The sequence below is a fragment of the Carex rostrata genome, chromosome 28, assembly GCF_964058835.1.
Source record: "Carex rostrata chromosome 28, lpCarRost1.2, whole genome shotgun sequence".
Taxonomy (NCBI): domain Eukaryota; kingdom Viridiplantae; phylum Streptophyta; class Magnoliopsida; order Poales; family Cyperaceae; genus Carex; species Carex rostrata.
The window spans coordinates 3,046,324-3,073,319 of record NC_135945.1 but is presented as its reverse complement, the minus strand read 5'-3'; the positions used below and the strand labels follow the sequence as shown (position 1 = coordinate 3,073,319).

Here is a 26,996-nt window from a genome sequence, read left to right as displayed (position 1 = left end):
CACCCATATCTAAAGCTGGATTTCTATGACGAGAAGAACATTTTGTAAACACTTCACTGATATTTCTCTTTTTTTTTTCTTAAAGAAAATATATTTTATAATTCAAAACAAAAGCTTTTGCATATCTAGGCATCTGTAAAAAATGCAATTTCTAAATAAAAAGGAGGTACATTTAGTCAAATTATATAGGGAATTAGGATTTAAATCTGTATATATACTGGTAAGCTAGGTTCTAGAAGAAACTTCCAAGGAGGTAAGCTAAACTTGAACATATGTGTATGAATTTGTGCTTTTAGTTGTAATAGCCCAGAATTTATACAAAGGCAATTAATTTCTCCTCCTATTTGTTTTTTGTTTGTAAAAGTTGTCTTACTTTAAGGATGACATTAATATGAAATTGTCAATAAAATACTTGCTCACCATAAGATGAAAATAATATACACGAAAGTTGTAGATATTCTTCATTTTTTCTCAAAATCAGAAATATATGATTTGTTATTTATCTATTCACAAAGATACAGTAGCTATAAACATAATCCAAAAAGATATGATTGCTTTTTTATTTTCATTGTCAAAACTATATAGGAAGAGGAGAAATGAAAAAAAAAGAGAAAATGGAGAAATAAGAAAATAATTTGATTGTAAAAATCAAAGATAGTTGTAAGGAAAAATAAGGAAACAGATCGATAGGGATTCATTCGATTTTAATGTGACAAACCATTTAGCAATCTATGTGACGAGTATGTTTTCAATTAACTTTAGGCTTATACACATAAAATAAATGTATTTAATCAAAATTTAACAAATTATGTAATTGGAAGGTTGATATTCAATTCGAAAATTTATTTTTCAATCTAAGCTGTTGGCGAATCAGGACATGAACTACATGCATATAATATAAGAATGGAGATTTATAAAATAAATAAAAAAATAGAGTGAACCTAAATGAAAAACAGGATTCTTGAGGGGTGTTTTTGCAAAACCACTCCACATGGCGCTTGCCGCTTACTCATCAATAGTTAAATCATGAATAAAATCAAAATAAACATATAAATAAATAATTTGAATAAATAAACAGAGATTAAGTCCGAGGACTGTCGGCAGGTGAACTCCTCAAATACTGTTATTATTATCTTTTTTACATATTCTGTTGTAATTTACATGACATAACATTATATAATATGAAATGATATTATGCATTATTTTCAATTAAATTTCAATTGAAATGGAAGTATCCGTGTCAGAAAATTATATAACATGAATAAGTATTAAAAAGTTTAATCAGAACAGTATGTAAAAATTCGATGAACAGTATAATATTTATTTTCCCGTTGTTCATGGAATGTACAGAGCAAAACAAATTTGCGTGTGTGGGACCAGGACCTGCTTGGTGGGGACAATCCTTTTGTTTTTATGTCAAACCACCACGTGTCCCTTATAATTGATATGATCTTCATTTTAATCAATACACATTTATTATTCTGAAACAAATATTCAATAATAATAATAATAATAATAATAGTTGGGCTACGGTACTTGCGAAGTAAAGCGAGTGTTTTACTTCACGTCTATATCTTCAATTTCAAAGTTCAAAATGTCGATCTGAACTATTCAAGTTGATATCCGTATTAAATTGTGCTCAGAGACCAAATTTTACAATATTTAGAATTTTTTTACTTTTTTTTTGAATTTTTTTAAATTCCTAAATTTTATGGTCCACAATTCTATGAAAAACAATGATTTTTAAAAATTCTAAAACAATATTAACATTTTTTAAAAATTGTAAAATTTGGTCTCCAAATATAATTTAATATGAAAATAAACATAAACGGTTCAGATCGACGTTTTAAACTATAAATTTGAAGATATAGACGTGAAGTAAAACACTCGTTTTACTTCACATAATAATAATAATAATCATGGTAATGATGATGATGATGATGATGATGATGGTACGTAAAGAGAGAAATGGAGAAGATCTTGCATAGACAGCGAGTCAAAAAACAAAACCTTAAAAAATATAAAACAAATAAAGAAATACAAAAAGAGTAATTAAATTAGATGCTTTTGAGGAATCATGGGACCCGACAAAAGCGATGGGGGCACATGCTTAAGTGGCACCACATCATGGGTTGCTCCAATCTTAGTAGGACCCACTTATATATGCATTCTCATGCAATGATTCCCCCCCGCTAACACGTGGCAATCTCTCACTATATTCGTTTAGAAAAAAAAATTGTCGGAAGGAATAAAAAATTTAGCCGAAATTTCTTTATTTCATAATAAAATTTCAAATTAAACACCTAACAATATTAAAAGAAATTGGAAATTATTTATATGCATTTTCAATTAGAAAGAAAAAAAATCGAAGGGAGAAAATTAAATTAACTTTTTTGTTTGTATAAGAAACAGATATGAGCTATGACACAATAACAGAGTGAGCTGAGATTAAGGGTGTGCTCCAATTGAGGTTACGCGGAGAGAGATGAAGGAAAATACACTGTGTGGAGGTGAACGGTGCCTTAGACCGCAGCTGTTCGAAGGTTTCACCTGCTCCAGAACTGAAGAAGCGGAGAGGAAGCGGAGGTGAACGCATATTGTGCGGAGGTGAACGCGTAGTGATTTTTAGCGACAATCTTCACCCCAAATTGGGGTGTAAAGATTACTGTTCGGGGGTGAGCGTCTTCCTTCCCCTTCCATTAATAAAGGCTTTCACCCTCAATTGCGGAGCGCACCCTAAGGGCTGAGCTAAAATGTTAGTTCATAATCAGATCGAGTCAGCATTGAGCTGGACCGAACTAGCTCGTTTTGTGCATTAGGCTTTATTTGAAACAAGCCCATCAAATAAAGCATCAGATATTTATTTTGAAGTGTAGTTAATAGAATGAAACAAGTCTATCAAACAAAGCATCAAACATAGCAATTTATAGAATAACAAAAATACAATATTGAATAAAAAAATATCGAATCGTAGCCTTAACCTTTCATCCAACATATTAGTTAAAATCATAAAATATATCTAACGAGTGAGCTAGGCCCTGCTCAAACTCGTTTAAACTGAACCAAATTAGTAACAAACAAGTTGTTAACGATCGATCACAAATTGATCCCGATCAATCCACGCGCTATGAGTATTTTTGCCAGCTCTAATTAACATTGTTGCAAATTTGTGTAAACTACTCATAAAAACGAAGACTAATTGGATGAAGATGAAATGAATTTCAGCAAATTAAGTGTCAAAAATCAATATAATTGATCCATATTTGTCAATATGAATTAAAAGCACTAATGCACTTTCTATGTTGTGAAATGTGATTAAGACGATTGACAAAACTTTTAGGTCGTATTTGATTGAGATCTAAAATTCAAAAAGTTTTAAGTTAGTTATTCTAAATTAGGTCGTTTAAGTTATTCATAATTTGGTTGGAATTTATAGCCTAAGTTATTCTAAATTAGATTACCTAAGTTAAGCTATTTTTTGTTTGGTTGAAATTTTGTAGCTTAGGTTATGACTTATGTTGATTTTTTTTTTCTTTTTGTTTTCTTTTCCATGCAGTCCTAGTTAGAAACAAAATTAAAATATAACCTAATAAAAAGCAACATTACATAATATGAGAAATTTATGACATCTAATTAGAAATTTAAAGATATCAGGACATAACTTAAAATTTAATTAACAATCAAATTAAAACTATCACACAGTGTAGCGAGTCACTTCATGTGTATCCCTGTTCACCATACGAAATAATATATTTGTACGTGCCACACAATATCTTAGATTGATTAAAAAATTACTCCAAACTTTTGTCCTTCTTTTGGATTCTGATACGGGCTATCACACGGTGTAGCGAGTCACTTTATGTATATTCCGGTGCGCAATACAAAATGATATATTTGTACGCGCCACAGAAAATCTGAAATCTCTCAGTTCATCCCGAAATCTCTGAATTCGTATCCTCTGAGATATCTGAAACTTTGCGCGACTTTATGGAAAATCTTAACCGTTTAAATATGTTATGCACGAATCTCAAAGCACACATAATAATGACCCCCTACATCACCCCCGAATAGGCACCGGACACGTTGGTCACGCAAAAGTTGAGATATCTCAGAGGATACGCACTCGAAATCTCTTGTATGTTCCAAGCTCCACTCGTAGCTCGAACGAGGCGAGACCGTCTGAATCCATGTCGCTAAAGTATCTGAAATTTTGAGTTTAGATCTATACCGTCAGATCTCCTTCCACACGAATATTGAAAGAGATCCTGTGCATTCCACATTTCCACATCGTGACAGATTGGCCCAGATTCTGATCGGACGGTTAGGATATAAACGCAAATTTTGAGTTACTTTAGGTTTCTGAACCAGAGCAATCATACCTTTTTTTTTTTTTTTTTTTGATTAATAGAGCGATACTACCTAAAACAAATCAAATTCGTGCGACATTTTCTTCCTGAAACAAATTTCAATGGGAAATAGCTCATCCATGCTCACTCAGTATGACATCGAAGAGGTCCAGGAGCACTGCAATCACGCCTGTAATTTCGATTCCTTTTTTTGGGTACTGTTGGCTGAATCCATGGTTCATTTTTGAGGAAATTTATGATAAATTTGCGTTCTTTTCTCGATCTGATTTCAGTTTCTCAGCAAGAGATACTTTCTCTGTACAATAGATTCTGTCAGTTGGATCGAAACAGTGGTGGGTTCGTCTCAACTGATGAGTTCATGTCAGTTCCTGAGTTCGCGGTTAATCCTCTAGCTCAGGTTGGTAAATTAGTTTTGTGATTTATCCTCTTTTAGTTTCAAAGAAAATGTTGAAATTTTACTGTTAATTAATGAATGAATTTTTTTTACCAGAGACTATTGCGAATGGTAGATGGATTGAATTTTAAGGAGTTTGTTGCATTTCTATCAGCATTTAGTCCTCGAACAACACCTTGGCAAAAGATAGAGTGTCAGTAAAACCAGTAACTTGCTTTAATTGTCAAATTGTATACCAGAAAGTGGTTTTCTGGAATTCTTGCTTATGATGCTTCAATTTTGTTGCAGTTATTTTCAAGGTTTATGATTTAGATTGCAATGGAAAAGTAACATTTGATGATATTTTAAGTATTTTGAGGGACCTAACCGGATCTTTTATGAGTGAACAACAAAGACAGGTCAGAATTGACCTCTTTTTTTTTGTTTAATAAAGAAATTAGCGCATTTAAATCACATTGTAAAGGTTGTTTGTTTGTTATTTACATTAAACTAATTAAAAAAATTGTACCATTGACTTCAACAGGGGTTGCATGTTCTATAATTGTAGATACAAATTCAATAGATTAGCAATTAGATTTATTTATTTATAAGGAACAATTTGTTGTTTCTGATATCTAACTGCTACAATTATCTCCTTCTTGTAGAAAGTTTTGGCGCATGTTTTTGAAGAAGCCGGCCTTTTACCTGATTCATCCCTCGGTTTATCTGATTTCATAAAGGTATTTAAATTGCCATACTATGATATTGAAACTGATACGGTACCAAAAAACAAATATTGGATTGAATGATTTGTACTAGTAACTGGTGCTTGTTATTGAACTAATCTTTCTCTGGGTTTTAGGTAATAGATTCTTTTTGAGTGAGGCTATGCAGTGCTATGCATAGCGTCAATTGGTTCATACTACAGATCAATATTTTCGTTATTCAAAGTTCAACATGATCTCCATATGAAAATGTGTTTGCCGACTAAATTTTACTATTTTTTAGATAGATAGAAAATCACTACTTTTGAATGGTCTAGAATCGATCTTTAGATCAAGTGATTTTCTACCTATCTTAAAAAAATAGTTAAAAAAATTCTGCAAAATATGAAATTTGATCTACAAGCACATTTTCATATGGAGATCATGTTGAACGGTTCGGATCAATTGTTTGGACTTTGAAAATGGAGATAATGATCTATAGTACGGACTAATATGCGCTCTACATAGTACCATAGCCTAACTCATTATTTTGTATTAAAAATTTCTGGCTCACCAATTTCTCGATTTTTTTTTTAAAATTTTTGGCACAGATATTTGGTAGTTCTGAACTAAAAATGGAGGTTGAAGTCCCTATTGACTAGGAGGAATATGTTATATGTCATTCTATTGTCATGTATTTTTTATTTGCAACTCCATTTTGGATTATTGCACATCCTTGTTGTAGCAAGCATTTTGTTACTACGTAGATGTATCGATTAACTCTGCTCAGAGTTTATATTTTTCATGTCATAACCGGCCGAATACGGGTTTATTCGACATAGTTACTTTGTTGCTGTTGCCATTTGAGATGCTCTTCTTTCAGGGTTTGATTTGTAATTCTGTTATCTTGTCTTTTTTTTCTTTTCTTGGACAAATTCTTATATTAGCTCAGTCCTAGGCTTGTTGAATTTGATAGAGTTTAATATATATAACTAAAATAATAAAACCCTACACATATTAGGTTTTTGTGTGAAACAAAAACATTCAAATTGGGCTGATAAGGCCTTTTTGTTGGTGTTTCAGTTTTCAGGCTTAATTGGGTTTTTCATCCCGGCCCGTAATTCAGCACAATTAAAGAATTTTAGTTAGGAAATTCAGCATCTGTTGACCAATGATGTAAAAAACAGCCGTTTAGGTTGAATAATCGGTCAATTAGTTGTTGATGGCGACAAAATTGTCATGGATTTTTCCGATTAAACAGTCAATTATTTTCGATTATTGTATATTATACCTCATTATTCCTGATTAATTAGTTGATGATTCTCTGTTCGTCTAACAAGCACACATCGTTATTTACAACACTGCTGCTGACATGCGATATAAAACCATTTTATTTGAATTATGCACATCAAATAATGTTGTAATTTTGTAAAAGAATTTTACAACATGGTAGTAGTAATAGTAGAGTAGACATTTCGTGTATTACAAATATGTCATCCATTTACCTATATTTTTCAAATGAATTTTCACTAATATTCTACAAATTAAAAAACCATATCATAAGTATTTTAGATTAAACTATAAACCTCCCATCATATTATGCTTTTTCCGTATTCAAATTTGAGCATTTAATAGCAAATTAAATAGTAGGGAGGTAATTGCCACTAATTTACAACATGAAATTCAATGTCCACATATAAAAATTGGAAAGTTCTTATTTCGGTATTTTATTCATAACATTAAAAAAAAATTTATACCATCAAATTTCTCAAATCTCATTTCATAAAAGACTAAAAAAAAGTATAACATCAAATTATTCAATATTTTGCTTTATACAGGAATAGTGTACTATGAAAAGAGATTTGAAAATTTTGATGGTATATATTTACTTTTTTTTATTTTGAATGTTATGATAAAAAAAACTGGCTCCTATTGTATTACCTCAAAAAAAAAAAAAAAAAAAATTTCTAGAAATTTTCAGAATTTTCTTTAGCGAGTGATAGTTGTAGCAGTTAATCCCACCAAGCTGGAAAAACGAGTCAAAGCCAAACACAGCATTCATCCTCTCAAACGGAGATCTACTGTGATTTGTTTCATGTAGCGGGTCAGACTGAAGAATTATTTCTTCACATAGGTGATTTGTTGCACGAAAGGCTATTCCATGTAAGAAACAGAAGACCATTAGACGCGGTCTTTTGACCGGAAATATATGGCCTTTAAATTTAACAGTAGACAGGGAGGATAGTCTTTAAACTTGGATTCGGTAATTCAATTTTCCTCCCCCCAAAATATCAAAATTACAAAAAATTGCAATTGAAAGAGAAGCTCAAAGGGGGGCAACATCTGGGAGCAATTCTAGAATTTCACATCTGTGCAATTTCTCGTTTTAGAGAAGAGAATTGGGGAAGAACAATATCTGTGAGTTTTCAATTTTAATCCTTTTTGGTGGAATTTTTTGTGTTGATTGTCTCCCGTCGGAAAAATATATCACCAATTGTATACCAATTTTACACAATGTAAATACTGACAATGCCTTGTTTTATTTTATATATTTCTGATTTGAATTTAGGAAATAATGCCAATGAGAAATAGTTAATTAATTTTTGGGTTAAAAATTGTGTTCATGCAGCTTATGTTCTTGCATGTACCAAGATTTTCATGGCTACTTTAGAAATCAGTATCACACCCTCTGAAATTGGAAATGATATGAACTAATTTAGTATTTTTAATGTTTTAATTCATTATAATAGTGTAAAATGCACTATAAACATGCGAAACTGTACTTTTAAATACAAGAAAAGCGGCAAGAAAAATGCGTTTCTAATTTATTAACATTTTACAAGAGATAAAAAATAAATCCTATTATGTATTTGTACAGGGGCCAATCTGCATCTTTTTGTCGAATAACAGAAGTGAACGATAGAATGCTGAGTCGGCGTCCTGCTCTGGATGAAATAGAGACTGCCGAGTTGAAAGAGGCGCTCTATGATCAATACATGATGATGACAAACCTGTGTATCGAGATAGAGGAGGAAAGGGAAGCATCGGCCACAGCGGCGAGTGAGGCGCTCAACATGATTCTTCGACTAGAGAGAGAGAAAGCGGCCGAGAAAATGGAGGCAAGCCAATACAAACGTATGGCCGAGGAGAAAATGCAACATGTTGAAGAAAACATGGCCGAGCTCGAAGATGAAATGCAAGAGAAGGAAATGGAGATCTCCTTTTTGCGTCAACAACTTAACGAGTACCGGCAAAAACTGTCGTTTGTTGGAGTAAATGTTCATGATATTGAAGAACAGAGAGAAGCACGCAATCAAATTATTAGCGAGATTCCGAATTTGATCAGGAGAAATACTTCGTTACCGGTTTTTCGATATGCTAAAATCCGGGACGAGTTGGCTAATAGTCCATTAAGTCCTATACTTGCTCAGAGGAAAATTAGTCGGTACTTGAGCCAAATCGACGAAGCGGAATTAGACAAAACGGCTAAACTTGATATGCTTTTGGAGAAAATTGATGAATCTGAATCATGTTTGGAGAGAAGCAAATCGATAGAAGCAAGCTGTGGAAGTAATGCACCGAGCGAAACCGTTTTATCAGAATCAAAGTGTTCTAGCAGCACCGCTTCTGATCTCGATTCAAACGTAGTTGTTGTACATGATGTGTTTGAAGTACCAGAAAGCCAAAGTAGTTGTAGCGAAGTAATAAAAGAGCCGAAAAACAAGAACATTTTATCTTCCACTGAGTCGCTTTTCATACCGCAAGCCAACACCCCAAAAAAAGGAAATTGCAGCAAGTCAAGTTATAAAGTTTCTCGCGCTTCGAGCTTGAATTCTGACAATGACCTCGATCAAATAAAAAAGAGGTTGGAGAAACTTGAGAAGGAGAAATGCGCAAAGCAGATCAACGCGGTGAGCGGTGAACAACATTTGAAGATGTTGAAGGATATATATGAGCAACTCATGACACTTGAGAGTCGGATGAAAGCGCCTGAACCTCAGAAAAAGTGCACTAGGAAGGAGGATAAGACACTGGACTCTGTTATTGAGGTACTTGATTGCACAAAATTACTTATTTCCATATGGCTTTCATTGTTTTAAATTCATAATACTGATAAATTAACACTTTGTTGTTCTTGTAAACAACTCTAACAATTTACGTTGTTTTAACAGGCGGTGATGTCTTTCTCGTTATAGTCATGTCAAGGCCGTAAGTAGCAGCGATGCATGCATCACACAACCATGTTAACCAGATGATCGATCTCTTGCTCACCAGTACAATGGAAATGTTCAGAGCCATATATGTAAATTAGTACATTGTATATGCTGAGCATCAGTATTTATATCAAATATGTAAATTATTTGATGCAATGGAGCACAAAATTATTGTAATGATGCAAGACTGTATTTGAGCTTTTACAAAATGAGTCCCATTTGTTTCCTGCTACTTTTTTGTTGTTAGAAGCACTGGTTTTTGCTCTGTAGCCCTTGTAGATGTATAGAAACAATGTATAAAAAAAATTGAGGCCTAGTTGCTGAATCAGTGCAAATCAAAGAACAACCTTATAAAGGCAAACATGCCTCTTTCAAGCAATTTGAATATTCAAGCAAAATTAGCAACTTATATTCATTAATTGTAAAGTATTTTGTATCTCAGCAAAGAGAAAAAACCAAGATATAAACAAAGAAAATAGAATTCTGCATTTAGGATATTTAATAATAAGCCACAAGTAGATGCTAGAATTCTGCATTTAGGATATTTTTTCTTGCAGGAGCAGAATAAAATGGTGTTTATATTTGTTTAGAACAGAAATATTTGGAATTGTAGTTTGACAATCACTAATTTGAATTTTGGGCTTGTGTTTCACCAAAATGAGTTCCAGACAAAGCATGTAATATTGGGTTGAATTTGGGATTTTGGGCCCTTATAATTGATTGAACTCCTCAAATCCCTAATTAGATGTTACTTGCAATCAGAAGCTAAAATAAAATTTTCAAGGAAAATTAATAAATTAGTTCCTGAGTTTTTATTTGCTCAAAATTAATTTGTAAGAAATTTTGCAAAAAATAAAATAAAAAAGAAACAACTTGCTTCTTGAATTGAAAAACATAATCAAATTAGTAACTTCCTTCAACCTTTTTTGAACCAATAAATTGGTCAACTTTCCAAAAGGAACAAAATTGGTCCTTGTTGAACTTTTCTAACAACAATAAATTCAGTTCTTTTGAGAAGGACTAGTAACGGTACTATATATATGTTGATTATTGTGAGAGAAGCCTATGAACTAATTCTTAACTGTTCTCTTAAATTTTATTATTTAATTTTGTGTAAAAGAATCATAATTTTTTTTTTGTAAAATTTCTAAATATTAATTTAGAGCAAAGGCATAAGCTCTCGTCTCTCTCTCAAGAGGACGCAGGTTCAATTCTCGTGAATAGCATCTAAATTAAAGATGTTGGGGGTGTATTGGGGCCATGTAATTAATAAAAAAAATTAGAGCAAATAAAAGTTCATAAATTAACTTGAAATTTTTCATGTTCAAGCATCAACACCTGAAATTCCTAAAATAATAACAATTTCTTCAATGATCAAATCTTAATGCACTGAATAAATGACATTTTAAGTCTGGACCTAGTTAATAAAAGTAAAGTTATATCTTTTAAAAAATAAATAAAAGGATAGTTCTAGCATAAAACAATTTTTTTATTTATATATTAGAATAATGGCAATTAATCTTTTTTATGTCTATGCTATCTATAATTATAATTATTTATTGTGACAACAATAATGACGGCAATTAGATGGTTGTAAAAAATAAATTAATATAATCTATCCTGTAATAAAATATTACTGCATGCTCAGATCTTTACTCTTTAATTTGGCCCCAAAGCAGGAAACAGATCTGCTGTTATTCCAATAGAATAACATTAACCTGTTATTCCGATCCCAACCGTTCAAATTTTTTCATGCGCGAATCTCTATGAAAAAGGTTTTTCATGCACGACTGTCAATAAAGATCAATGATTGGGATCAGAATAACAGGTTCTTGTTATTCTTTTGGAATAACAGCAGATTCATTTCCCCCAAAGCATGCGCAATGAAAAAACATAGGTGGGGGATTGAAGGCACTACACTATATGATATATCTATTAATTCCAATCCTATTTCTGCAATGTGTATTCTCTTGCTAGACCACCAATAAGCTGCCTTTTCAAGTAGCTATCTTATACCACCTTTTGAAGATAGTGTGGTGCACTATGTACAATATTGATTGAGCCGCCACTAAACCTCTATGCACCAAAGCCTAACACTAGATTTCATAGCAAGTAATCATTTCCTTGAAGAAGATATATAAAAACTATATATCAAGCCGCCATTCCTTATCCTGTTTGTTGTTTCTGTGCACACATGTAGTCTGTAGAACACATCATGCTTCTAAGACATATGGTTTGCATTTTATAATATATTATTAACAGAGCTAGAACATATATATACCTAGTCTTACTTGTAAGGATATCTAACTATAAACTAGTTCAATATGGTCTGAACTCTAAACAATATATGAATAGTTAATTGGGTAATTCATTGGAACCATAAAAATTTGTACAAATTTGATAATCTAAACAACTCTACCTTAATTTACAAATGTTAAATTGTTAATTGAAAAGCTAAATATCAGATTGATTCAAATTTGATAAATGTGTTATTTAAGAAATAAAAAAATACATGTACAATTCTTTTTTTTTTTAAGTTAAAATAATGTTTTAAATACTTTTATCATCAAAATTAGATGTATTATATAAAATTGTGTGAATGCTATAATTACCTAAGCGTTAAACACGAGCTAGTATGGCACTGATGGACTGAGTGGACAGCTTCCTAATCACAAAAAGTGAGAAAAGAAATATGCAATTAATGATACCAAGTTGATCATCTTTGTAGAGCACACATCACTTATCACACAACAACCCCACACATTAATTCCTTTCTCTTCCTTTCACCTAAGAATACCACTTTTCATTTTTCCCTATGATCAGATGAGCAACAATAGTGATTGACAATTAAACCATGCATGTCTGAAGCTATGGCTTTAATTTGACAATCACATAATAGCTAGCTCTAGCTAGGTATTGCCACCTTTCTTCCCACAGAAAGCATGATTTCTACAATCTGTTTGAGGATTATCATCCTTCTCCTCCTCCGTCATGTCTCCGCAAATGACCGCCAACGCTTAATGCACCATCGCCATCGCACATCTATCCTCCATGAAAAGGCAACACTCCTCGCCTTTAAAAATGACTTATCGCCACAATACCAAGATATCCTTTCCAACTGGAATGAGACCACAGATGTGTGCAACTTTGTAAGAGTTAGATGCAACAAGTGGCGCCTCCGTGTCAGTCATCTCTCTTTAGCACACTTGCTCATCTCCGGTTCGATTCCCCCTATGATCTTTAACCTCACCGGTCTCCACATTCTAGACTTATCTTGGAATGCCTTTACTGGTGACATCCCCTCTGAATTTTCCAACTTGCCAAATCTATTGGCACTCGATCTCTCGAACAACAACTTAACCGGGGTTGTTCCTCGGTCATTTTCGAAGCTAAGTAGCCTTCAGTATTTGAATCTTGGAAATAACTGCTTGGCAGGAGAAATCCCGGCTTCCATATTTTTGAATTGCACAAAGTTATGGGATGTGTACCTCCATGGTAACTCACTTTCAGGTGAGATACCCTCGGCACGAGAAATATATCTTCCGGATTTGCTCAGATTTGACCTCTACTCGAATCATTTAACCGGGAGGCTCCCATCATGGCTCTCAAACTCAACAAAACTTACCGAGTTAGATATTGAAGACAATTCTTTATTTGGCGAGCTTCCTATCGATATAATAAGAAACAAGAGCCAGCTTGAGGTTCTTCACCTCTCGAGCAATGACTTTTGGAGCCATGATGGTAACACTAATCTTGAACCATTCTTTGATGCCCTTTCCAACTGTTCAATGCTCACAGAGATTGAGATGGGATCAATTGGCATAGGCGGCAAGCTGCCGACCAGCATTTGGTCGGCACCAAGAAGTTTAATTCATGTTAGCTTAGAAAATAACATGATATCAGGGCAAATTCCTCAAGACATAGGATACCTGTACAATCTTGGCTTTTTGAACTTATCAAGCAACCGACTGGATGGACCGATTCCGGCTTCAATTGGTCATCTAGCTAGCCTTGAGGAACTATTTTTATCTAATAATTCCTTGACTGGTACAATTCCCCTTCAAATCACAAACCTTAGCCATCTTGGTCTTTTGGACCTGTCGAGCAATTTATTTTATGGTGCAATACCTGCCAGCATCGGAAACCTTAGCCAACTCAGATTTATCTTTTTTCAGCATAACCAACTCTCGGGTAATATACCAGTTAGTCTTAAGAGTTGTTTGAGCTTGAACCAACTGGACCTTTCATACAATCAATTATCTGGGATGATACCTGAGGAAATAGCGGGGATTGTCAAGTGGTTTTTCAATCTTTCAAATAATAGGTTTCAAGGGCCCCTTCCGATTGCAATGAGTAAAATGGATCAAGTGGAGGAGATCGATCTTTCAAATAATATGCTCACGGGCAAGATTTTTTCACAATTATCTGGGTGCGTTCGATTAAGCCGCCTCAATCTCTCACACAATTTACTCTATGGGATGCTTCCAGATTCGTTAGGAGAACTTCTAAGTCTTGAAACTCTTGATCTGTCATACAATCAACTGAGTGGTGAGATACCACAAAGCCTCAACAACTGCCATAGCCTCACCTATCTAAACCTTTCGTTCAATAATTTTAGTGGCTTTGTTCCAACTGATGGAATATTCCGTCAGTTTACATATTTATCATACATAATGAACCCGTACCTGTGCGGGTTGATCATTGGCCATCCTTGTAACCACAGGCACCAATCATGGTTAAGATCACGTAAATTTCTCATTGTTGCAAGTGTGGTTGCATCTCTTTTAGCTTTTCTTTTGACCATAATTGTAGTGATTGGAACCAGGAAGTGCAAGGAGAAAATATCCACAATTAGAGAAGGTAAATTCCTTAGTTCTTCAACACCAGTTGTGAAATCAAAGTACCCTCGAATCACGTACCGTGAACTAGTAGAAGTGACCGATGAGTTTAGCGAGGACAGGCTGGTAGGGTCTGGCAGTTATGGCCGGGTGTATCGTGGGGCTTTACAAGATGGTACACCTGTTGCAATCAAAGTACTTCAGTTACAAACAGGAAACTCAACCAAGAGCTTTAACCGAGAATGCGAGGTGTTGAAACGGATCCGGCACCGAAACCTCATGCGCATAATTACTGCATGCAGCTTACCAGATTTTAAAGCTCTGGTTCTTCCTTTTATGGCAAATGGTAGCCTTGAGAGGTGCCTCTACTCGGGGTCTGTCGAGCTAGGTTTACTTGAGAGAGTTAACATTTGTAGTGACATTGCCGAGGGGATGGCATATTTGCACCACCACTCTCCAGTGAAGGTCATACATTGTGATCTCAAGCCGAGCAATGTTCTTTTAAATGATGACATGACAGCTCTAGTTTCTGATTTCGGGATTTCTAGACTCGTCATGAACATTGTAGGTGGTGGCACTGTTGACAATGTCGGGGCATCGACGGCAAACATGCTTTGTGGATCTATTGGTTATATTGCACCTGGTATACCTTTTAGAATTTAGCACAAAGCATGCAGATTACCTATATTAAAAAAAAAAAAACTTAATTTTGATACATGGTTTCATTTCAGTAGATATTTTGATTTTACAATTTTTTTGGATTTCTCCATAATTTACTCAACATGTGCAATTGCTAAAGCTTGGCAGTCCCTTTTAAATTTGGTATTTAGAAACTAACTCCTATATCATCCTCCCAAAATACCCTTTTTGGATCAGAGTATGGATATGGTTCAAATGCATCAACCAAGGGAGATGTATACAGTTTTGGAGTTCTAGTTCTTGAAGTCGTAACTAAGAGACGGCCAACCGATGAAATGTTTGAAGGGGGGTTAAGCTTGCATGCGTGGGTTAAACGATACTACCATGGCAGAGCAGAATCAGTAGTCGACTCTACATTGTTGCGCACAATCAGAGAACAGACACAGGAAGTGCGAAGAATGTCAGAGGTGGCAATATGTGAGTTTCATTTACATAATTGTTTATTTATTTGCAAGAAAATTAAGATAAATAACTAATTCAACGATCAGGTATTATTCGGCTTAGCCCCTTTTTTTGAAGAAAATATTCAGTTTGGTCCTTTAAATTCTCAGTATAATGATGATTATTTTTTTAATAGGCGAGTTACTCGAGCTTGGCATTCTCTGTACACAAGAGAATCCATCTCTTCGGCCAACCATGTTGGATGCGGCCGATGACTTAGATCGGCTGAAGAGTTACCTTGCCGGAGACTCAACGGCCACTTTTGCGTCTTCATTGGGATTGTCATCGACAACTTTTGGCGATGACTAGACATGTTGGTTTTAATCCTGGTTTGTTGATACTCATTTTCTAGTCAAATATTTTTTGGTGGATGGTTCAAGCAAGGTTAATTACAGTTTCTGGGCTAAATCGTTGTGTTTTTTTTTTTCCTTTTAGTGTGTATATTTGTGGTCAAATTACTAATTTCAACGAAATTGCTAACGCTCTACTTTTCTCTTCTTCCTCTTCTCTTTGTTTTCTGTTTGTTTTTCTTTTTTCCCATTTTTCTTTTAAATTTTCTACTGGTCCTATAAACTGCTGAGGGGTTGTGTAGTATTGTTAATCCAGTATTTTTTTGTTAATTACTGATTTATATTAATTTTTAACTTTTATTACATAAAATAAGCTAAATGAAATGCTTCACGTGAAAAAACAGAACAAATTAGAGGGATGCTAACAGATCAAATGAGATTAAAAATGTTTAGTGAAAACAAATACAAAATTTTCAGGCCTTTTCAGCTTGCAAAAACAGAGTTTGGAAATAAATATTGCTACACTATAAATTAGGTATTATTCTTTATAGTTGAGAGTAGGTCTGATGCCCATCGGACCTACTTTGGTTTGATGGTTTCAATCACTGTTCGATCCACTTTAAGATGCGATCTACTTTAAAATTTGTGTGTGTCTGCTTCAATTTTCATGCGCACATATCTTAAAGCAGATCGTACGGTCTTGGAGCTCATTGGACCAAAAAGTAGGTCCGACGGGCATCGGACCTACTCCGTTCTCTATTCCTTATTTATAAATCTTAGTATATGCATTTGTGTTATATATGGAATTGATCTTGTGGTCCCAAAAAAATTATACAAGTTAAAAGATTAACAGAATGCATGCACTTGAAGGTATGATTGTGTGCGTTCACAACTATGAACTAAAATAATAGATTATACCTTCCTAAAAGGCTAATTAGCATAAAAAAGATCTAACCTATCTAGCTACTAGCTTAATTAATTAAATGAAATAACTATTATAATGATCATAGGTCCTAGAGTACAAAAGAATTAGATATTCTTTGAATTGGGTTCCCTCTGTCATCAACCAAGAATATAAATTAGATTACAATAGAATATGTCATAATTAGTAATATCTTACTTTAGCTTGTGCCATAATTACAACAGAACATCATCCATCTTTAAATTTATTTGCTTAATTTCAAGCAAAGGAAGCAGGACATCTTATCTTGTTTTTGAAGTGAAATCTGTTGTTGTTATCTTTTTATGATGCTCTATACAATTAATTTTATCTCACAATTCATAAATGAAATGGCCAAACAATCCAATTAAACATTTAAATATATATATATTTTTTTAATTGTATTGGAGATTTGTTCTGTTTTGCCTTTCATTTTGACAAAATTTAAACCATTTGAAAAATTAGCTGATGTGGGCAGAAATATTGTATTGTATTGGTTTATTTTTCTCTCTCAAAGTTTGTAAAACTATAATAAATGGGATGAATATATATAAGCTTGTAGGAAGACGATGCATTTGTAATACGAGTTACCGGTATATATGTGTTATCACCGAAAGAGAGCGATACTAAATTTATTCTCATGGATAAAGATAGCAGGTAAGTTTTATGAAATTATACAGTTTTCACTGTGGAAGAAATACTGTTACTAAATGTTAAAACAAGAAACATAAATTTATGTTAGGACCGGAGATTTCAATAATTTCTGTTCAAATTCAAAAAGTAACAAAAAAAACTGTAATAAAAGTAAGAAACTTGATAATATCTTAAATATCATCGACTACTTGGTGTCGTGTTTATCAGTACTGTGCCAAATGTAACAATTAGTGGAATGCAGAGTAAGCTGTTGCTGCACTACATGTTGTGAGTACTGGTCCCAAGTATGCTCTGTTTCTTTCATGGCTCCTCCACACATTAGCAATTTGGAAACATAGTATGGTTGCACTTATGAAAAGGTTTTAGCATTTCATATCTTTTGCAAAGAAGATGATGTTATCTTTCATTAATTATGTTGTCTAATATGTTTCATCATTGGAGGTTCAACAAAAAGAGGAATGAAGTGGTCCAAGTAGCACTAGCATCACAATCTTAGGTTATGTGATTGTTTCCTGAAAAAAGAGAAATATTACCAACAAAAAATGTAGAAAAAACAAATCTTAGTTGATCTCTCTTGTACTAACATTTTATTGCATAAATAAAAAAAATAGATAGTTCTGTCTCTCTTATTCATCGAACCTAGGAGGAGCCGATCGAGTAAGCGCTAAACAAGCTGGTAATTAGCTCAATTTTCAATTCAAAGATATTATTTGAATTTTACTTAGAATGTTACAGTTGTTAATGATTGATGCATGATGCATCTATGGACACCTGACATCTTAGAAATTCTCTAGACTCTAAACAGAAGCATCAAATCACCCCATAGAATGATGATCTTTTTTTCCCCTTCTGTAATATAAGCATCTATATTTATTTGCATACTGTACCACATTATCTTTCAAGTACAATAATTGTGTTGTACATATGTAGTGCTTTTCCACCATGATAACATCTCTTGCCATTCTTTGTTGGGTCCTTTTCCAAGTCAACTTTCATACACTGCTGCTAGCACAAGGTGCTGTCAATCATAATTTGGCAAAGAACACAAGTATTCAATGCCTCCTACACACATTTTCTGGATATTGTAGGGTCCTGTTAACTGTCGGCCAGATTTTTTCATCCCGGGCTCACCCGTTAACAAGTATTCATGTACAAATTTATTCTAATATGTATGATATTAAGAACTATACAAAATTTAATTTATATAAAGTTTATACTTGTTAAGCTTGTTTCAGACATGCCAAATCATCTTTTTTTTTCATATAGTAAGTTTTTTCTCTCAGTCATCCCTAGTTGCTTTTATTAGGTCTGATAAAAAATTTGTTGCATGCTTGGAAGATCTTTTTTTCATTTTTTTGGTGAAAATCTCTTGTAGATCTATTGTTCTACAATATCTCAAAATATTGAGAGAGATTGGAGTATGTAAAACTTGTTACATTGAGCTTTAATCATTTGATGATGAAATTTTAAAATAAAGAATTGTAAATGCAGGTAGAAAGTAAAATGTGGAATAATAAAAATTAAAATATTTAATAAATTGGCACCTAATACCATTGTTAGCTACAGAATTCTGACTAACTTTTAAAATCTCATTGTGTATAATAAAGATCTAGAAGAATTGTCAGTTTTTGTAGTGTATTTTTGTGTTTATTCTAAGCCTCATTAAAGTGGGTAACTTGTGGGCTGCAAGTCACATATTGGGCCTTCAATGCTTCCCTTAAATCTCTTTGTTACTGAGTCAATAAACTGAAGCCCATGTTTTCACTTTGATATCTTAATTTTGAGATGAATTATAATTTGTTGAAAGAAAGGTGTATTATCTGATCAATTGAAGAAATGTTCACCATGTTAATAATTAATTACACTTCTAATTTGTGCCACTCTCTTCAAATAAAATAAATATTTGACATTCTTTTTAATCGGTTTTTATTAGCATTAATACGTAGGTACAAGGCCCAAAAAGGCCCAATATAGTTACAGCTTCCAACTCAAATCAAGTCACCTAAATACTGTAGCTAGTAGGCCTTAGAGCCTCAATCTCCTCATACAATATTTTCTTGAAGCATTGCATGCTATCCGGCTCTAGTCCGATTATCACCGATATTCCACCACCCATCGCCGGAACCTTAGATAGATAAACATACCCACTTCCGTACATTTGTGCACGTGCCATTAGTAACGGTTCGCCCCAACCGAAATCGGCATCATACATGGGCATACTAAGCCAACTTACTGCCATCAAACTTGTGTTACTCATTGCACCTCTCTTGCACAAAGCCTCTAAATCCGTCGACTCTAGATGGTCGATAAGTGACCGTCCAAACTCGTCAGTGATGTTGTCAACTGCATTTTGTATTAAATTTGCACCGAATTCAAGTGTGTTGTTCACAAGATCCTCAACCTTGGCAACGGCCTTGGTACGGAGTGTTGGGTTACCGATGTAAGTCGTGGGAAGCGGTGGCTTGAAGCGGCCACGTAGGTCAACAGGAAGGAGGAGTTGGGTCTCTTGATCAGAGGCCAGTCCACGTGCAATGCAGGTGCATTTCCACACGTGCGCAACTACTGCACGGAAAGTAGAAACCCTCTCTCCACCCGCAAGGCTTTTCAACGATTGGATTTGTTCTTTGGTGAGTTTGAGATTGGAACATACGACTTGAGAGGAGGTGTTTGATGAAATGTTTGATTGGATAACTTTCGGGGTGTAGTCGGAGTGGTCAAAGGAGACAGAGGGAGGGGAGCGGGCCCGGAGGAGGGAGCGGTCAAAGAAGGGAGCAGGGATGGTGCCTGTGTCGCCACGGGCAAATGCTGATATTGTCTTGATGAAAAGAGAGGCGCCACGACCGTCGAAGGCGTAATGGTGGATTGCAAAGCCGAGGATTATGCCGCCGCACCTGAGGCGTGTCATCTGCTTGGCAAAAGAAGAAAAAACAGATTAATAAGTTACATTTACATCTTATTGAACTAATATTGCATATAAATGTACATACATTTAAGATATTAGATATATATATATAGAGATAGGCTAATGTGCTTCCATAAGCACTTGGCCCGAAGTGCTGCCACCCCATTTTTGATTTTTCAAAATCCAAACAGTCGATCCGAACCGTTTATCTTGTTCTCCATATTAATATCTGCTTGGAGACCAAATTTTACATTTTTTGGAATTTTTTTTCTATTTATTAAGCCACTTTGAAAATCGCTGATCCAACGGTGAACCCCTGATTTTACTGTTTGGCAAGCCACCGTTGGATCAGCGATTTTCAAAGTGGCTTAATAAATAGCAAAAAAATTCCAAAAAATGTAAAATTTGGTCTCCAAGCAGATATTAATATGGAGAATAAGATGAACGGTTCGGATCGACTGTTTGGATTTTGAAAAATCAAAAATGGGGTGGCAGCACTTCGGGCCAAGTGCTTATGGAAGCACATTAGCCTATCTCTCTCTCTCTCTATATATATATATATATATATGGAATATGCTAGCATGCTATGCATAGCATAGAGCCCCTCCATGCAACGCCTTGGATTTTGACTTTTCAAAATCCTAACGGTCGATCCGAACCGTTCATCTTGTTCTCCATATTAATATGTGTTTTGGGACCAAATTTTACATTTTTTGGAATTTTTTTACTATTTCTTTAGATTGATTGAAAATCACTGTTTTTTTATGGTCCAGATTTGCTGAAAACAGCGATTTTCAATAAATATAAAGAAATAGTAAACAAATTCCAAAAAATGTAAAATTTGGTCCCAAAACACATATTAATATGGAGAACAAGATGAACGGTTCGGATCGACCGTTAGGATTTTGAAAAGTCAAAATCCAAGGCGTTGCATGGAGGGGCTCTATGCTATGCATAGCATGCTAGCATATTCCTATATATATATATATATATTTACAGAAAAAAAATATGAAATTATGGCAATGAAAATGTTAAATTATCATGGAGCTTGCCTACAATTTGTAAATTAATTGTCATTTAAGGATCATTTTATATTATGTAAATATTATCAGCTTATAACCAAACAAAAATGAAACCTTTTTTTTGCTGTCTGATTTCATTTTTTAGGTTTATCCATGTAAAATGAAGCCTTCTTTTATCGTCTGATTTCCCATTGTAAAGAATTTTTGAAGTTTGGAAGGGTACAAGCATAAAATATATATATGGCTTCTTCATTAAAGGGACACCTTCTATATCCAAATCAATAATTCAAATTTAATATTCAAATTGTCAAATTGGGATAAATTCAAATGACATGAGTGTGGATTATTCTTTGCTCCTGTCGTCATCGATTTTGAATTTTTTTTTCTTTCCACTAATGGCATTCATTCCTTTTTAAGTATAAATTATTAAAGAGGTTGAGGTGATTCCTTATAATTAATTTGTTCTTGCTTTGATGGCATATCTATCAACATGATAATGTAAACTATATAATTTGCTATAGATAAAAAAAAAAAAAAGGGGTCCAAACTCTCTCTTATAAAAGTCCAAATTATCTGCTATAGATAACCAATTATGCGGCTCTCTATCCTAGGAACAGGAATAAAAATAATTTGGAGGAATATTATATTTTTTCCAACTCCTTATCCCCAATTATTTCTATTATTAAAATTAATAGTTAAATATATAAATTACACAATAATATTCAGCTCTATTATGCAAAGTAAATGAATATTTTTTTATGGTCAGATGATTAGTATAAAATTAAATATTTATGGTCAGACAATTGGTATAAAATTTTAAAATAGCAATTATGTAAATCTATGTAAATAACACTTATAATAATTATTTCAGACTCAAAGAACAAATATGTATTCTTATTATTATACAATAAATAAGTGTATATTAAGTATTAATAAAATCAATATTAAACGATATCTAAATGTGTAGTTTCATATTTTTGTAGAATTACTGAGTGGGGAACTATTAAGGATAAGCAAAATGGAGACAGTTATGAATTCATTATTTGTAATTTATGGAGATTATTTGATCCACCTCTCCCTGTTGGATCATATCAATGAATTAAATGAATGCACTACAAACATTTAATGCAACCAACGACTTTTCTATGAACATTATATGATATTATATTAAATGCAAGATAAATCATGCAATTACCACTCAAAAATATGAAAATTATCAAAGTTTTAAATAGTGTTTATCGCATCATAGCGGAACGGCTAAAAAAATAGCGCTATGTTTATATAATGCCGCTATAGCGCGCTATTTAGAATCTTAAAAATTATGTATTCTCTCTTTAAAATTTATAATATCATATTTACCCTTCTATACTTTAAAAATATAAATTTAGCAAGACAATTTTATCTTTTTTTTTCTTTTTTTTTAAAAATATAAACATAGCATGACAATTAAAATCTGACCATCATTTCCGGTAGTTATGGAGCCTCGTAGAGTCAGAGACAAACACTTCCCCCTTAATTAAGCTAATAAGTTGTAAACCATACTTATATTTCTCTAATTTTCTTAAAGAAATTATAAAAATTAAAAATATAAAATTATATCAAAATAATTGCGTGCTAATGGGGGTTTCCAAGAAAGATAGTGTCCAAGGGCTTTCCCTCAAAAAAAAAAAAATACAAGAAAGAGAGAGAGAAGAGTATTATACAAGAAAGAAAGAGAACAACACTTGACAGCCACTGTTAAGATTTTTAAAAGAAAAAGAAAGAAAGAGAGAAGAGTATCATGACAAACTATTATATTATTATTCCTGCTCAGTTGTTTGACGCAAAGAATAGACCCTCTCCAATTATAATAATTCATTGCCATGTCCATTAAAACAATTTGAACCGTTTATTTGTTATTATTCGACACGAGGGATATGTTTTAGGATTATGCAATGAGTTCTTTAAAACTGGAGAGGAGCCAAAGTTAAACACTTAAACACAGGCGGCTATGACCCATAAATATATAGTTGCTTAACATGTTTATTCATAATAATACTATTTATCGATAGCATCGACTTTCAAATTATAAGGGTCAAATATAAATAAGAATCGATCAATTATATAAAATTTTCATATTGCGAATAGGAATCAACATTACGGTATCTATAGTATTTTATCATATACTATATAGATAATCGTATATAAGTATACAAATTTTCAAAATAAATGAAAATCAATTGATCCTCATTTCTTGAATGTAGCTCCGCCTCTGAATAGGATAAAGGAATCTCACATGGAAATGGAGTCACTTTTAAAACCATGCCTAAATTTAAATTATCTGATGATGTATTTTTACATTATCCTAATTATATCTCTATACAATAATTATATTATACTATAATAACTCTATTTTTATGGCTATTAAGAGAAGCGATTTTTTTTTAAATATTTTAGCTCAATTATATGTCTATAAAATAGCTCTGGATGCATAAAAATCAAAACGATCTAACCTTTATGTGCACTTGGTATATAATATGTGTAAAATACTAAATGTATTGATTTTGGTATTTGTTCAAAGTTTTTAAATATATTAATTTTATTGGCACCTAACACAAAAAAAAATTGAATTGTACCCTCATAGCTAAAAGATGCTGGTGATAATGTAAAATTTAAATGAACAACAAATTTCCTAGTTAAAGAAGATAACATAGTACCAATAGGTTATAATGACAAGTAGAACTAGGGTGCTCTTAAGCTCACCAAAGTTTTGGTAAGCTTAACTCTAAAACTCATCAAATCGATATCAAATGACGAATCCGAACCGTTGAAATCCGCCTACCTTACGTGTGATGCATCTACATGTGAAATTTTTAAACATTCGAATTAATTTAGTATAAAGTCAAGCGGTCAAAATTAGAAGGTTAATAAATTAATTTTAGTGCATTTATTTTTGAACGTTTTTTGACCGCTTGACTTTATACTAAATTAATTCGAATGTTTAAAAATTTCACATGTAGATGCATCACAAGTAAGGTAGGCGGGTTTCAACGATTTGAATTCGTCATTTGAAAATTGATTTAATGAGTTTTAGAGTTAAGCTCACCAAAACTTTGGTGAGCTTAAGAGCACCCTAGTTCTACTCTATAATGACACTAATCATTATTATTAGCACAACAATTTTGGTGCTTTCTTTTTAGATCATTGAAGTTTATCTTTTTATTCAACCAGCAACTTGATTTTTTTATAACTATTTCATAATGATAGTAATTATATTTTGACGACAACGGATTACATCCTACATTTTCAAAATTCAAACTGTTCAACGTAATGAATATATTAAAATATGTTTGCAGATCAAATTTTACTTTATTTTTATTTATTTTACTATTTATTAAGAATAATACAAAAATTCAATGGTCTAAAAATAATGATTTTTTATTATACTTAATAAATTGTAAAAAAATTCAAACAAATGTAAAATTTGATATGCAAGCAGATTTTAATATATCCATCATATTGAACAATTTGAATCGATTGTTTAGACTTTAAAAACTTTTAAAATGTAAAATGTAATTAAGTGTCACAAAAACAGTGTAAGTGGATCAAATTTTAATATATGATATTTATTTTTTATAAGTATATATATTATGGTAATAAAGCAAAGAGGGTTCGGAGTTGAGATATTTTAATTATATGATTATAATTCCAAGAATATCAAATTTTCACCTTATTGAAGATATAATAACCATTAAAATAAGGGTGGAAAATGCAAACAAAAAGAAATTAATGAACAATATAATTGCAGCCGTACATAATAAACTGCACAGCGTTGTATAATATTAAATTTTCACCAAACAACACCTATCCAAAATAAATATAATATTAATGCATAGCGGGCGTATTAAACTGTACACTATGAAATCCCAATTATAGACATTGAAAGAAAGCACTCGTACTATAATAACTATTGCACATGGATATTTATGACAATGTTTGCTAAAAATAAGGAAAAAAAAAACTATTTCAAAAAAAAAAAAAGGGAAGAAGAAAGTACTGTGAACAAACCTGGAGCACCATCATGACACAAGGCGGGTCGGCCGAGTCGATAACCGGCACAAGTTTCTTTCGCATCTCCGCTGACGGTGCGAAATCCGTGAAATCGTCAAGCGTTGCATCCAATTCCGCCGTGTAAAAATTCACTCCTTCACCCGTGCAGTTGATCTCCGGTCTTCCGGTCTCTGGGTTCCGGCTCAATCGACCAGCCAATGGGTAGAAAATCACTAGTGCCTTGGCCAAAGCGGCTTTCATAGCCTCAACCGGAAAGAAATATTTTACGCCGATCGAAGGGTACACGTAGATTGTCGGAGTGTAGCCTCGAGCCGTGATTACGTCGAGATTGGACAGCCAGATTTTGTGCTTTGGGGTTTCCTCTGATGGGGTTACTAAAGTGGATTGTGTTATCTCCACCATTTTTTTGTTTTGTTTATGATGTTCTTCTTTTGCTTGGTATGAATAGATGCTGCTAAATAATGAAGGTGGTATGATGGTAGCTCTTATCTAGTCTTGTCGACAGTATATTTATAGGTGGAGCCAAGGAGGATATTTATTTAGGTTCCTAAAATATATTTATTTATAGGAAAACTGTACATCTACAGTGGGTAAGAATTGTTTTATAAATCATAAATAAAAAATATAATTTTAGGGAACCAATTTGATTAGTTGTTTTTTTTACAGAAACTATAATTACCGAATAGACTATTCGATACAAATTATTTATTTTTTTCGGTACTGAATAGACTATTTGGCATTGTTATTCAAGTTTTGTGTTATAGTTCATGCTGAATTCGGTACTGAATAGACTATTTGGCATTGTTATTCAAGTTTTGCGTTATAGTTTATGCTGAAAAATTGTGAAATTCCTTAAAATAAATGGTTGATGTCGAATAATTTATTCGATACTTATGATTTTTTAAAAACAAACCAATCAAGTTAATTCCTTAAAATTAATTTTTCTATTTCCTGTTTGTCGTGGGATTATACAAGATGAAATTTGATGGAAATAAGAATTCACTTTTGAAAAGTGGAAACTCATAAATAGAGTACCTATGAGAATAATTATGGGAATATATAAAAATAAAGTGTTCAGTTGTACTATGGGTTTAATCGTGAGAAATCTTAATTTATTTAGGGCCTGTTCGGCAGCAGCCCAAAAATATCTGTTCACGTGAGAAAAAAAAATTCACTCAGATTGAATTTTTTTTCTCCAAGCACAGTAATTTTTAGTTCAAAATTTTTTATTTTTTATTTTTTATTTTTATTCTCATTCTTATTCCCAATAGAGCTGCCAAAAAGAGCCTTAATGTAATTATATATATATAGAGAGAGAGAGAGATGGGCTATGGTGCATTGCAATGCATAGGTCATGGTGTGCATTGGACCATAAATCACCGATTCAAAGTCCAAATGACCGATCCAAACCGTTCATCTTGTTCTCCATATTAATATGTGCTTGGAGACCAAATTTTATATTTTTTGGAATTTTTTTACTATTTATTAAGCCACTTTGAAAA

At 32.9% G+C, this 26,996-nt stretch overlaps 4 protein-coding genes across 5 annotated transcripts; 3 read left to right on the top strand and 1 right to left on the bottom strand.

Moving 5' to 3' along the window:
• The first annotated feature begins 4,465 nt into the window (after positions 1-4,465).
• LOC144545735 (Calcium-binding EF-hand family protein) lies at positions 4,466-6,321 on the top strand. The gene is made up of 6 exons (XM_078294283.1): positions 4,466-4,538; positions 4,640-4,764; positions 4,858-4,954; positions 5,050-5,159; positions 5,406-5,480; positions 6,056-6,321. Exons 1-6 carry the CDS (start codon positions 4,469-4,471, stop codon positions 6,104-6,106), a joined length of 528 nt encoding a protein of 175 aa, XP_078150409.1. The 5' UTR covers positions 4,466-4,468; the 3' UTR covers positions 6,107-6,321.
• A 1,401-nt stretch (positions 6,322-7,722) lies between these two features.
• On the top strand, positions 7,723-10,014 carry LOC144545834 (uncharacterized). Of its 2 annotated transcripts, none has more exons than XM_078294396.1 (3): positions 7,723-7,862; positions 8,323-9,493; positions 9,617-10,014. In XM_078294396.1, exons 2-3 carry the CDS (start codon positions 8,369-8,371, stop codon positions 9,638-9,640), a joined length of 1,149 nt encoding a protein of 382 aa, XP_078150522.1. In that variant the 5' UTR covers positions 7,723-7,862; positions 8,323-8,368; the 3' UTR covers positions 9,641-10,014. The 2 variants fall into 2 exon arrangements, with proteins under 2 accessions (XP_078150522.1, XP_078150523.1); XM_078294397.1 differs by having other exon boundaries at positions 7,723-7,866.
• A 2,388-nt stretch (positions 10,015-12,402) lies between these two features.
• LOC144546014 (uncharacterized) lies at positions 12,403-16,134 on the top strand. Its single transcript, XM_078294565.1, has 3 exons — positions 12,403-15,139; positions 15,373-15,612; positions 15,773-16,134. The coding sequence occupies exons 1-3, from the start codon at positions 12,601-12,603 to the stop codon at positions 15,943-15,945; spliced, it is 2,952 nt and encodes a 983-aa protein (XP_078150691.1). The 5' UTR covers positions 12,403-12,600; the 3' UTR covers positions 15,946-16,134.
• A 3,295-nt stretch (positions 16,135-19,429) lies between these two features.
• Positions 19,430-25,977, bottom strand: LOC144545918 (putrescine hydroxycinnamoyltransferase 1-like). Its single transcript, XM_078294478.1, has 2 exons — positions 25,492-25,977; positions 19,430-20,425 (listed from the first exon to the last, which is right to left on the bottom strand). The coding sequence occupies exons 1-2, from the start codon at positions 25,894-25,896 to the stop codon at positions 19,523-19,525; spliced, it is 1,308 nt and encodes a 435-aa protein (XP_078150604.1). The 5' UTR covers positions 25,897-25,977; the 3' UTR covers positions 19,430-19,522.
• Positions 25,978-26,996: the final 1,019 nt, after the last annotated feature.